This window comes from Labrus mixtus, chromosome 1, assembly GCF_963584025.1.
Source record: "Labrus mixtus chromosome 1, fLabMix1.1, whole genome shotgun sequence".
NCBI lineage: Eukaryota > Metazoa > Chordata > Actinopteri > Labriformes > Labridae > Labrus > Labrus mixtus.
In genome coordinates this window covers 30858650-30873030 of record NC_083612.1, presented here as the reverse complement: position 1 = coordinate 30873030, position 14381 = coordinate 30858650, and the positions used below count along the sequence as shown (strand labels likewise).

General features: G+C 39.8%; 1 protein-coding gene across 1 annotated transcript in view; it reads left to right on the top strand.

Annotated features, from left to right (window-relative positions):
* LOC132977394 (CUB and sushi domain-containing protein 1-like) overlaps window positions 1-14381 on the top strand; it is a 455723-nt gene that overhangs the window by 274369 nt on the left and 166973 nt on the right. Inside the window, exon 10 of the mRNA XM_061041929.1 lies at window positions 992-1113. Coding sequence (XP_060897912.1) covers window positions 992-1113 — 122 coding nt within the window. The remainder of the gene's footprint in view (window positions 1-991; window positions 1114-14381) is intronic.

Here is a 14381-nt window from a genome sequence, read left to right as displayed (position 1 = left end):
TCTTGTTTCTTCCCAAGGCTGGCATGAGTGATTTTCTCTGTTTAGTCCATGATCTTACCTTCACTGTGTGAGCACACCATGCAACACCTGCCATTTTCCACATGCACCACACAAAGGTCAAGCGTATGGTGTTGGCTGCCTGACAAATGCAATGCCTTGGCATGTCTTCACAGTTGTCAAGATAGGAGAAAAAGATGGCGTCAGAGGGGGTTCAATTACAGTAGGAAAGAAAGGATAGAAATAAGAAAATCAATCCGTTATGGCCCTAAAGTATATCATTTCAGCAGTTATCTACTCACAAAAAAAGAAGCTAAAGAGTAATCTTAGCACTTGAACCGCTATGGTTTCATTAGATTTAGTTCATTACTCCCAAACACTGTTTCGGGGGACATTATTGACCATCTACAATGTGAAAACCATCCTCAGACAGTTTTTTTCTGGCAAATACGAGGTGGCTGATACAATTTATGTTTGGCAGCAAACATTTTGCTTACAAAGGCTTTGGCTTTCTTCAAAACAAAAATATACAACGATTTTCATATAGATGAAAGAGAAACTGTTCAGCCCACAGCCAGTATTTTTATCCACTGCATAGGACTCTAGGCTGTGTTCTCTTACCAGAATTTGAAGAATGATTTTTTTCTCCTGAAAGGTAGCATCAGAAATACCTTAAATTTGTGTAGTGTATGAAATGGGGTTTAAGAACATCAGTAGCTCAGTCTGTAGGGACTTGGGTTGGGAACCAAAATCCCTGGTTCAAGTACCGATGTCGACCAAGTCTGGAAATAGGTCTGGTATTTGGAGAGTTGACTTCCTGAAGCCAGCAGCCAAATTGCACCAAATAATTTTCTCGGTCACTGCCACACCCTTTACTCTGTCTTTTCTCTTTTCCTGGTAAGAAGTCATTTAAAATCTGTGTGCGTAATTTGATTACCCCATCATTTTTTATGTAATACACCCTGTCACTCTGTCTGTCTTTTTCTCTCTGCAGCACGTACATGTGGCAGCAACCTAAGGGGGCCCAGAGGGGTCATAACTTCTCCTAACTACCCTGTTCAATATGAGAACAACGCACACTGTGTGTGGGTCATCACTGCAATGGACTCTGAGAAGGTGAGCTCATTTTTATCATTCCTTTTGCCCGCTCCTTTATTTTACCAGGCATTTCAATCAGCAAAGTTATTATAATGTGACATATGGGGGACTAAACCTCCTGTGCGTTGTATTGACTAAGATCACACATGATCTTAACACAACAATACATTACCCCTGAGACAAGTCATTCATTTAGCACTGGTGTGCTAGATTTGTTGCCAATGTTGTTTGTTTTTATGTCAAATATTGATCAGTCTGTGTTGTGAATTGTCACTTTTATTGGTCAGTGTTCATTATTTAAGTTACCGGTAGGTTTTCCCTCGCCTCTCCTCCTCTACTCTACGCTAATCTGCTTGAGAAAGCTGTAAGGAGCCGCACGTATAAATTAAGCTGTCAATCATGACGTTACATCTACTCTTTTTTGCTTCAAGTAACTAAGTATAAAAAAAGAACTACTCAGAAGAATTAACACTTTGACGTAAATCTGCATCGTACGAACTTACAATCATGGCAGCATCCGGGTCTGACTAAAATGTATTTTTAGTGTATTTCAACTTTATATTTTGACCCATGTTCCAATATGTTAACATGGAGGAGGCGGGGCTTATGACCTTTACGACAGCCAGTCAGCAGGTGGAGCTTTAAATGTTTTGGCTTCACTCCAAACGTCGGTTCTTCGGCCCGTCTAAATGTACAGTCTATGTTCAAAAGAATGAAGTCCTGTTGTGCAAATTACCCAAGATGCACTTTGTCCATTAAGAATAGTAGTCAAGAAAGATAAGTTGTTTCACAAGAAGGTAGTCAGGAGTGAGTGGTGTTTTTTTCTTGGTTTTCTTTGTTTTCTTAAGCCATAAATCCCAGGTGTGACTGTGAGGCAGGACTTCATTGCATACAGACTCCTGCTCTGCTTAATGGAGATTTTAAAATGCAGCATAGAGACGGACAGGAAAAGCAAAAAAGAGAGCATGACTCGCAGTACGAAGTTGTTAGAAATCATGACCACACATACTGAATGTTCTCTTACGTGGCCCGCTGTTAGGAAAGTTTAAGGGTTGTTGTTTCAGAATGGGTGCTGCTTTCTTGTTTGCTGACTGAATTGTGTTTTCATTGGTGATCTCATGGTCATCACCTCACCTCCACAGTATTGTGAAGCCACTTTGTGGGTAAGTCATTGTAGTATAGACATGAATAATTCATAAACCTGCAGTACAACCTCTCAGGTTTCTTTATCTACAGTTCCCTTTTTTGGTATTATCTTCTTCATGTCTCCTCACATATCTTCACTTCACTTTCCTCTTCTCTCCTCTCTTGTTACCTTCCCTCTCCACCTTACCTTCCCCTTACCTCACTTGTTTTTTTTTTACCTAGCATCTCCACTCTTTATTCTCCACTCCTTTCTCCTCACCTGCTTCTGCTCAGTGCTGCTCTCTTCCCATATATTTCCTTCTGTCATCTTATTTCCTCCTTTCACTTTGATTTGTCTAAAATGTTAAGCATGAAGACGGCGAGAGTAGAGAGAGGGTTGAGAAAAAAAAAAAATTGGAGCAGGCATGGCACCGAGCTTATTGAAAGCTACAGAGGAAAAAAAGAGAGTATAGAGGAGGGGAGAAAATGGGGCTGAATATTCAGCGAGCTACTTCACGATTAAAAAGAGAGCTCCAGGAAGAGAGCAATGGAGAAAAGACTGAATGTCCAAGCAGGTACTTGACATGTGACATTGAAGTTTTCTCTAAAGACGGATGGAAATGAACTCGACGAAACGAGGGTAGAGGAACAGTCAGGCACAATGAAGGTGAGAGAGCAGAAATCTGCCAAAGGGAGAGAGAATAAAGGGATGGAAATGGCCTTTGTGCTCTCAAGTCTGTGTCACTTTGACCTTGATGTATGGACAAAGGTTACGCAACTTGACCAAAACTGTAAAGTGCTTGTATTTGTAGGTACCAGGATAAATTTGTATATCACTCTCGTGATGCTCTGACATCTTTTATTAGCTACTTTACAACATTTTCTAATCACATTTACAGGCAACAAAACTATAACCACTTCAAGAGATGATGGAACATTATCAGTGTCCTGGAAAAAGAAGACACCAATGAGTAGTACCTTGTGCTCTAAAAAGAGTCTGATGTATATGAATATGGTGCTCTGAACTGCTTCTTTTTTTAAGAAGAAGAAAAGCTACTAAAAGGAGCCATGATAACAGGATATACATCCAAAGAGAAATTGGAAAAAGGAAAGGCGAGAAGAGTAAAATGAATCAAATCAAAAGAAAAGACAGCAAAAGGAAGTTAAGCTTTGCACATGTTAAAGAACCACAGTAAGGTATTTAGACACAGAATAATAATAAAAAATACAAAAACATGGAAGTGAAAAAACAACTAATCTTCTTTTAATCCACTACCTCAACAAATTCAGACTCAAAGGTTTGTAGGACATCTAGCACTCACTTGTAAGTCTTAAATGTTAAGAAAAAAACATATTTTTGTCATCATGTGCATCTCCATTGTCTTATATATCCATTTCTTTAACATGGGTCTCACATGTGTCATCCATATTATGGTAGAGGCTTTTTTCCTGCTATGAGTTTATTTTTAATCATCTGGCAGTTGTGAATGAGTGCATCTTGAGAAAATGTTGTCAAAGTAAAATCATCTCTGCAGCCTTTGTCACCTTCTCTAATTTTAAGAACGATCACAGCTCAAAGTAAAATAAAGGATTAATTGAGTTGTTAGTCAGAGATGGGAAACATTCTGTATTTATGTGACAGATGGAAAGCTTTCGGTGTATTTTTGGGTTTCCTGGGGTTGAAAATAGAGCACAATACCATAGAGTATAATAGATTCAAACAACCTTACCTTTATGCAGATGAAATGCCTTTTATCTGTTTGCTGTTCTGCCTGAGTGTGTGTGCGTGCTTCTCTTTTTTTATTGTGTGTGTGTGTTTAAAATGCTTGAGGTTTGAGAGCACTTTAAGAATGTGCTATAATGACAGATTATCAGCTACTACAGCTGCTGGCATTTGCAGAATGTCACTATCTCCATACACAGAGGGAGAGACAAGGACAGAGACGAACACGAGGATAAAGACAGTTATAGACTAGACGAGTCTGGAGGAGAATACAATAGAGGAGAATAGATTAGAAAAGACTCAAATCTCATTGAATGACACAGGGAATAAAATCAACTCTGATCCATCCTCTTACTGAGACATCAGTGCATAGTGTACATTATGTACTCGTGTTGAACAATCCTTTTGCTCTTCTACTGTCTCCTTTCAAATAGTTGCAGAGAAAATACAGAACTTTTTGACTTGAAGACTTTCTGGAATGATCCAGCAACCTACAAGTCTTCATATGCATGCTTATTTACATGTCCATGCTTATCTGAATAAACATGATCCTGTAGACATTGTGCATTTTAATTGTTCTTTTAGTTAACACACTAAATGATTACATATAACGTTCTGCACAATCTTAGCCTGTGATGTCTGCAAAACACTGTAATATAATGCATGTAAGCACAGAGTTCCCAGTCGTTGTTGTACATCCAGTGAGTTATTTAAACAAGATAGTTGAACAGTGTTGACATAAAGAGAGAAAATCAGTGTTGTGCTATTCAACTGTGAGTGGAACATAAGAAAAAAAAGAAAGCATATTGAGCTGCAGTTGGCTGGAAGATGCAGACAGTCTGATCTTTCTGTCCGGGTGGGGGATTATTAATCTGTACAGTGTCTGCCTGGCTTTAGCCACAGTTCACATAGAGGTTTTCTGTAGAGGAAGGAAAAATAGCTACAAAATATCAGGAGCTGTACCCAAAACTTTCCCCTTGAAGTCAATACTAATCATCTGTTTTAAACATTGATAGTGTTTTTCAGGAGGCAAATATTAGATCAATGCCTGGACATTCATTGTTGCCTGTGAAAGTGAGCTTTAAACCAGGTGACACTTTGCATTACAGTTGTACTCGAGTTCTGTGAAGGCCGGTGGCAAATTACAGCACACAGCGGCTTAGTCTCTATTTTAAAGAGACAGCAACCACAGAACAGACCCTCGTGTCAACCTGAGGATAAAACATAGAGATTCATTTAATGTGTGCGCAGCCTTTGCACTGTAGAGTACAGTGTAGAATGGATTTTTTGAATTTTACTTATACTATCCATCCATCCATTATCTGTACTGATTTGCCCGCTCGGGGTCATTGGTGGGGCTGGGGCCGATCCCAGATGTGATTGGGCGAGAGGCGGCGTACACCCTGAACTGGACGCCAGTCAATCACAGGGCTGACAGATAGAGACAGACAACCAGCCACACTCACGGGCAATTTAAGAGCCACCAATTAATCTAACATGCATGTCTTTGCACTTTGGGAGGAAGTCAGAGTTCCTCAGAGGGAACCCGCATTGTGAGGAGTTTGCATGTTGTCCCCTGTGCAGAGAGGCTTCTGCTCCTGCATTCGTACTGAGGCAACAGCACAAACCACTGCACCACCATGCAGCCCCTTACTAATACTGCAATGATATTTTTGAGAGGACATACTATTTAAAGGGAATAAATGACAGATCAGAAGTACAACAGTTATCGCTCTGAAGACCTTTTGTATTCCATCTCAGCCTCCTGCTCTGTCTGTCATTGTCTGCTCATCTTTGTCTTTCTTTTCTCCCCCCCCCTCTCTGTCTTTCCCTCTCTCTCTGGCGCAGCTTCTGATTGACCATTATTCCAGATGACTTCTTTCATCAATAACATGTTGTACAAAATTGAGACAGAGACAAATGTTTTTTATCGAAGCGAGCGTGCCTTTCCACACCCTCTTTGTGTAGCTTGAAGCGCACAAGTTTCCATAGCCAATAAGTAATTCTGGCTGGTTGTCATTCTGTTAAGTCCTGACTGAAAGCAGCACAATCAATATAGTTTGTAATGGCCTGACAGCCCGCCGGCAAATTGTGTGCTTTACTTTGTGTGTGTGTCTGTGTGTTATGTTTTGTGCAAGTGTGTGCATAGGCATCTGAGTGTGTGTGATTCTATGAATGTTGACGGTGTGTGTGCTCTATCTGCCAACTTAATTGCAAACTGCCAGAGGTTGTGAAAATATGTTGTAGGGGGAACTGTCAACTTTCAGGTAGTAGTGAGAAACAACCTGGGGTTTGCAGCACAAAAAAGGACTAAGCTATGTTTGTAGTCTGTGATTATGTGTGTGTCAATCTTTTGATTCATCAGTTTCAAAAAGGTAATTATTTTGTTCAAGCCTGAACCATGCCTGGCTGCTCAAACACACACACACACCCCAAAACTCTGAAACGCCTCGTCACACATGCCCATTAGGCCTCTAATCATTGCTGTCTATTTCCTGATGAATACGTTTGAGCGTTCAGTGTGTCGGTGGGTCTATGTGGTTTAATGGTATTAAGTTTTGGGTCATTTTCATGCATGGATCATCATCATCACTTTAGTGTTGGCCGGACACATTCGGTGACGTTCTATCAGTTTCTGTTAAATTTGACTGGATACATGAATGGAGGTCATTAAAGACCAATGAAGGCCTGAGCCAGGCCTGAGACTCTAATACAGTTCATCGTCTTGCAACATGGCTGCATAATGGTTCAAGCCTGTAAATTGATGTAGACATAACGTGGAGTGAGTGTTAAAGCAAGGTGCAGTTCATTATGTTTAAGTTTACATTGTATGGTTTATTAAAGCTGAGGTTTCAGCAATAGAGAAGCCGACACGTGATCATCAATATGTAAACAAGCCAACAGTTTCCCTCAAAGGACCATCTTATTTGGAGTTAAAACTGAAAGTAAGTGCATCAACTCAACTAGGACCACTGTTCCTGTCCTTATTTTACCTTTACTTCATTTTCCCTCCAATAAACGGTAGATGGAGGGTTTTATTTTATTAAGGTTGGACACTATTGTGCACCTTTTAATCCTTAAATGAAATAGTAACCTAAATTCCAGATCAAAAGTACATTAAAGGCCTTAAACACCACTGTGATTGTCAAGAAGTCATGTTGATGTATGTACCTATCTTTATGTTTCGCTAAAGCTAACATATCTTTATGTTTCGCTAAAGCTAACCTGTCAGCAAAAGGTTTAGGCTAAATCTGACAATAAAAGCAAAGCCATTATCTACACCATCCTTATCATCCACATTGTAAGATGATTGACTAACTTTTTCTTTTTACCTGTTGGACCATTTGACTGCTGCAGAGTTGCACAAATGTTTTATTATTTTGCTAAATTTGAGATTTCCAACTTTCATTTCCCACAGAATCATTGAGGTAACTTACAAAAAAGGATCCTTAGTTGTAATAAGCCCTAGCCTTATTTAAATATTATTATATTATAGTCAGACTTCCTTAAAACTGCTTAATATGACTAAGTTTGAATGTGAGCTCAATATACCACCTGCTCTGTATTTATTTTTATTTACCGTGTTGCAGTGCTAGGTCTCCATTGCTGCTATTATGAAATACTGGGTTATTAGTAAATCACTACAAATTATACAAGATCAGGCATTAGTGAGGCGAGGACACATAGACATAAGTAAAGAGCAGTGTAAATGATCATCAGTGTCTATGGTAATGAATAGACATTCACCAATAGCTGCCTAATTAGCATAATATCTCCATTCAAGGCTTTCTGCTTTTCAGGCGTTCGGCTGTAATTTGCAGTCTGACTGGCCATATTTCACATTATTAGCTCCGTGTTTGGCTCTCAAGTGAGACCTTGGACCTCTTTACTAAAGAGGGCTGTCTGTGGTGATGCATGAATGTCTAAGGTCACACTTTTTTTTTTTGCACAGGCCTCTAGTAGTTGAAACACATGAATATATTTTTCTTTGGAGTTGTAATATACAAAAAAAAAACATCCTGGGTTCAAACCAGCTTATAACTATCACCATCCAAAGAAGTTCCCCACCTGCAGGCCTCATTATTGTCAGCTCATTCTCTGCTGTATCACCGCTTATTATGCAGTTTCCACAGACGTGTCACAGAGCTGTTACTGAAGCATATTAGCAGTTTATTTTCCTAAACAGTCCAGCCAACAGGTCAACAGTACTCAGAGGAGCCGTAACACCTCGACAGGGGAGTAACTCCAGACAGCAGCCGTTTGCTTTCGAACCACTTAAAGCACAGGTCACCTCAGGGCAGGACTGCTGCACATAAACATGCCACATCTGGACTCTTTCAGGGTGCAGCTAACAGGCCAGCATCCATGCCAGTCTATTTTTACAACTGACTGGTGCTTTATTTGTCGCTCAAACATCATCTGTCACAGCATAGAACAAGATTCAGTCACAAAGTATAGGCTGAAAAGCTTTGACATTTTAACCTTTGTATTACCAAATATCCTGTACCCTTAAATAATGTCAGAAAAGCATTTTATAAGCATTGTACAAATAAGTCTCTCGTAGCCACTTCTTTAAGATTTCCATTGTTTTTTTCCTTTTATCTGGAGCATCATCTAGTGGATGTGCTAACGTGTGCTTGATTGGCTGAACTGGTTGCCAGGCTGTCCATCACCATTGTTTGACTTTCATGCCATACATCTCATCACAGGTGTTCCTTTTATCTTATCTTTTGTTTTATCTTTCCAATTTTGTCTGAATTTAAATGATTTGTTGTTTTAGGTTCTTCCGTTGCATTGTATTAAAAGGTCAAACCTGGGTTCTTTTATCAGCTCCAGCCTCCTCTGTGTTGTCTTTAATATTTTTTCTCCCTGTTTTTCTTTCTGTGATCCTTTTTTCCCCCCTCACACAGTCCAAAGACATGCAGATCAGGTAGCCTGTTAATGAGCGATTGGATATCTGTGTTAGCTCTGTGATTGCCTGCCATCTGTCTCGGTCGCTCTCTGCCCTCTGGTCAGTGCAGTCTGGGACCCACTGTGGCCCTGGAGATCTTGATGGACAATTAACATGTAAAGAAAAACTTTGAATGGATGCTCAAGGCCTTACAAACAGTGAGCAGTACACTCAGACCTTGATTTATCGACCATTGGAACCACCTACCCGGTACATAACAATAAGTACAACAGACATTACCTCAGAAACTTTTATTACTTAAGATTAAACCAATAAGTTGATCATACAGCTGAACTAGTATCTCATTCACTATTAACTATAGTGCATCGACACTTCTTTTCTGCTTATAGAGGCTTGTCACTGCTGTCCTAAATCAATTGTTTGGATGAGAATTTGCATGTGGTGTCTTGGTAAGCATCCCGCTGTTGTTGTCCCTCATTGCCCAGTTACCTTGGTCTGAAGACACTGTACAATGTAATGGCAGCTGCTAGATGCAGAGTATGCAGATCACTGTAAATATGGTTTATAAAGCTGTCTTAAGCTGCAGACCAGAAAAAGGTGGTAAAATGGAAGAAACTAAATTGGTTGCAGATGAAACACAAAAAAAATAAATTAATTACAGGATAAGACAATTGAATTAGTGAACAGGAGTTTCCTGTGACTGACTGCATTCTCTAAATATCCTCCTTGCATTTGAAAGGTATACTGTTGGTTGTTCCATACTTGTTTCATTTGGCTGGAAGCAGGGAAGTACTGGAAGTGAAAATTAGCCCAGGACATTGAGGGTGCGGTCACACTAGCAATCCGTACCGTGCCTACTAAAGTCCAGTTCTTGTGACCACTCCGTGCATTCAGACAGCCATTTCTACAGTATCACTGTACGGATTGCCAGTGTGACCGCGGCCTAAGATAGAGAGGGCCTAGTATTAGGTTGCACGCATTGGTTATTCCCACTGAAACGTTTTTTTAAGATTCACCATACAATAAGTAAAATCTCACCTGGTGCATTCACAGCACCTCTCCACACATCACCATTGCTGCTTTTCTTTAATGCATCAGGTTTAAATACCAAAGACCACTGGATTTCACACTTGACCATATATGATGACCCAATCTTAATTTATATCTAATTCTATGCATAATCGTTGCGTATCCGTTGCGTATCCAGCCCTTCACATTGCACCTTTACCTGCCAATGTTGTTTTTGTTGGTTTCTGCTCTGATTTCCTCCTGCTCCTCACCATGACTGACTTCAAGCTGTACCTCATCACCTGCAAAAGGGACTCTGGCCATATCAGCTTTAAAATAGTTATTATTATGATAAACTTAATTTATATAGGACAGTTTTCTTTTAAATAAAAAAACAACAAGAAAATGTTAACAAACACAACATTAAATCAACATTAGAAAAGCCCAAAAATGCAAAAATAAATAAATAGTATTGATACGTGGTGCTGATGTCAAGATGTCACAGTCTTTGTCTTGAATAATAACTGACTGGGTTCTCACAGTGTTTGTGTATGATCTATAAAGTTTATATTGAGTCTACATGAGATTTTGCACAGACCACTTTACCAATCATGTCAATAATATGCTGCACTATCGGCTGCAGTCACAGTTCTCAGATGTGTCATAATTCCAATCCAATCCAACTTTATTTGTTAAGCACTTTAAAACAACCACAGTTGATCAAAGTGCTGTACATAAGAATAAATCAAATACATAACAGCTCACATGAGATAAAAGAAAACTACATGTGAAATACAGAATACATTTAAAAGACATAAAACACAAGTAAAATGAATAGGCATGCAAAAAATAAATCAAATTAATAAATAAAGTCGACGTCTTACAGGCAGAGAAGAGGCCTGTTTAGAATAGAATAGAATAGAATAGAATAGAATTACTTTATTGATCCCAAACTGGGAAATTGTGTGTTTGTTCCGCTTTTCGTATAATTAATACGTTTGGACTGATTCATTAAGTATACAATAAATAAGCATGAAAGCTTATGTTTTACATATATTTTTCCATAGCGGCCTGTCTCTTGGCCACTGAAACCTTTGACTCTCCACTGCAGAAACTATCGGTCAATTTTGCACATTAAGCTGCATCTTGTGCACACTTAGCGTAAACTTTCACAACGTCAGATGTTAGTATCCCCCCTCATTATTGAAAGTATTTGGCCCAGGCTCACAGGCAGCATTGCGCTCTGTACCGTGTCCGCCCGAGGACAATCTCTACATCAACTATTGACATCAGAAACTGAAAAATAGAAACTGCATGACCCCCGGCCGGCAGGTCCTGGAATGGGTCGGCCGTTTGGGAGTCCTCCTGAACATCCCTATGGCCACCCCGCCCCTGGCTGGAAGGCTTAAAGTAATCTATTTGAAAAAAAGGCCCAACCTGCCACTGTGGCAGCAGACCAATGACTCAACAGAGCTGAGCAATCTCAGCAAGATAATTCTCATAGAGTCTTCTGTCAGGACAGCTGTTCTCTCTCTGTGTTACTCTGACAAGGGGTCACCTCAGTACAGATTTTAACTTTATCTTTTTAGTTTATTTTTGACTCAAGCTTCAATGCCTTTCGCTTGAGGCGGCACAATTTAATTTAGAGATGTACCTCTCATAAACTTGAATCACATTTAGGTCTGATAACTGTTTTCTACCCTGACCCACCCCTGTATGTTATTGATCTTTTGGTATATGAGGAGTCGTTGTCTTGATACTATTAATTTGGTCGATTTGAATGAAAAACCTTCAATTTAGAGGACGTCAAACAACATATTATTGCCTCTTATTTGTTTAGCGTCTTCAATCTTAGACCATCCATGTTTTTATAGCCACTGATGGTGAACTGCTTACTGATGCATGTTCTTCACTCTTTGGGCAACGTGCGTTTAAATGACATTTGGTGAATTCCCCTTGCACACAGACACACAAAACCACCATCACTGCCAGATACAAGTGAGTCAAATTATAAAAGGCAGATTTTGTTGAAAACCCAAAAGTACAAACCTTCATTCTGGCTTTTCTTCAGAGCCTGTCAGAGATAGAAAGCTCATCATTATTAGATCACTTTTTGTTTGTTGACAACTGAAACATTTAAAGTGGATTAATTCAGATGTCAATCAAACCCAGATTGAAATTTGGCCTTTTGTTAGAGATTACTGTCTGTTATGAGGAAAATAGCCCTCTTGGTTGGAGTGTCATGATAGTTAACAACACTATCACCAAGACTGAAAGGCATACACATACAGTACGTGAAAAGCCTTGGCAGGGGTTACCTCGGGTGATACTGTGGCTGTCTGAATGTTGTTCTTTAACAGGTGAAGAGTTGACAGCTTATAAAGACCCAAATACAATCTGTTTTTAAGGGAAAGTATTGTAGTGAGGCTGCACTCTGACCAGTGGACCCAAGTGTAAATGCCTGAACAGAAACGCATCTGACCTGCTAAAGTGCCCTTGAGCAGGACAATGAACCTCTACATCTATCTGTCTGCAGCTGAATAAGCTACAGAGAAGCAGCCAATAAAATATCATCATCACAGATAGATAGACGGATTGGTTTATGGGTTGATTTTTATGTGATCGTTTGCACCCACTGTTGCTGCTCAGCAGTGACTCAGCACTCCCGCAGCCTCGGCACCACAGGGGAATTCAGGAACTGGTCCACCCAATTATAACTGTGTGTTCTCTTTGCACACTCGGATGTAAGGTCACAACAGCGAGGGCAAGATCAGAAGGCACAGAAGAGTTTTACAGTCTCTTTTTTTATGGGGCATCTCCAGGTAGACATTCAACCTATGATGTAGATAAAAAAGCAAAGGTTACACAGTGTGTAATGGATGGATGAATGAATCAAACATTTATTGCCCTGAAGGGAATTTGCTTTGCACAAAGCGCATAAAAACAAAAGACGTCAACAACCACACATGGCAGCACACTATTTTTATATACTATATGAAACATTAACCAAAAGTAGTAACCTGTGAAGGATTTTGAGTGCCAAGTTAAAAAAAAAAGTCTCTAATTCAGACTGTATAATCAACAGGGGCAGATCTAGAGGGGGGGGGGGGGGGGGGGGCAGGGCTGCCCTTGAAATCTGATTGGTCACCCCAAAATCTTTTGTAGCACGATTACTCCCCCCCCCCTCCACATTCACCCACTGGCCTGCACCCACACTGCTCCATGATTAAACGGACCTGACCATGTGCGGTCGGGTCCACATACAAATGCTTTTCATTTGTGTGTGTGTGTGTGCTCACAAACTTAATGCCACCCCTGCCTTAGTCTCACATTTGTGCCACCCAGTATAAACAGTCTGAGTTTATCAGAGCTTGTTCAGCATCTAAATGTTGCTTTGGGAAAAAGGATGTGACGTTTCTTTTGGTTTACATGGTGACTCCTAACCTAACTAAAGGTGCACTATGTATATTTGGTAGTGAAATTTGAAAGTTGGAGAAGTGAAACAATTCTATGCTATATGCTCTGAACTAAAGGAAAAATTGGGTCCCTGGAACACTGTTTGGAGCTAAAAAGCTACCAGGAGAGTTACTGTTTTTATCATCAAACAGTGTTACCAGGGCCAAATTTTACTCTTAAGACAATTTGTGTTTAGAGTTATGAACATACACCATATCATTTGTAAATTTCTCCAACTTTCACATTTCTCTACCAAAACTACATGGTGCACCTTTAAAGTGGTGTATCATGACAAAAGGGAAGAAGAAGTGGGTCTGCTATGATGTCAGCACACTGACAAATACTTGCACATTGGTTCCCCAGTTAACTTTTCACCCTACCCTGTCCGGTTAGTCCTTGTCTTACACACAATATTCTTCCCAAACATTGAATACCAAAAGTCAGAACATCTTGTTTTAAATAAAGCTCGGTTGGCTGGCGTTGCCCTTCAGAAAAATGTATTGGATTGTCAAACATCCATCCGCTGGGAATTTAGCATCAGAGTAAGAGAAAGATAAACATCAATCTCTCTCTAGGAGTAATCCTGCCCTGAGGAGAGCCTAATATTCATGGCACTACGACTTCCCTGGTTGACTGACTCAAGGTATTTCGCTGTAGATTTGGATTGCACACTGCTCTTAACAATGTTTAAATAGCCTATTGAGCTGCTCTTAGCTGCTCTGCTGCGTGCTAATGACCTTAAAGTGATAGCGCTTCACTTACTCCCTCAAGGAACATGGAACATACAAGTTCAAACTGAAACGCTGCCCTTTTTCTTTTTTCTGATCTTGGGATTGCATCAACGAAATCTAAACATGTGAAACTCCTTAAACTCAAAGAAAGTGATGTTGAAAACACACTGAAACACAAAAATTTGATTGACATTTTAAAGAACTTTAGAGAGAAAAAAACTGTTGGTTAGTTTTGGGTTTACTCAGTTTTTCAACATGAAAAGGTTTCACTTCTTGTCCTTTATTTCCGCAGACTTGCTGTCTGCGTTTGGTCCTTTTTTAGTTTCTCTCT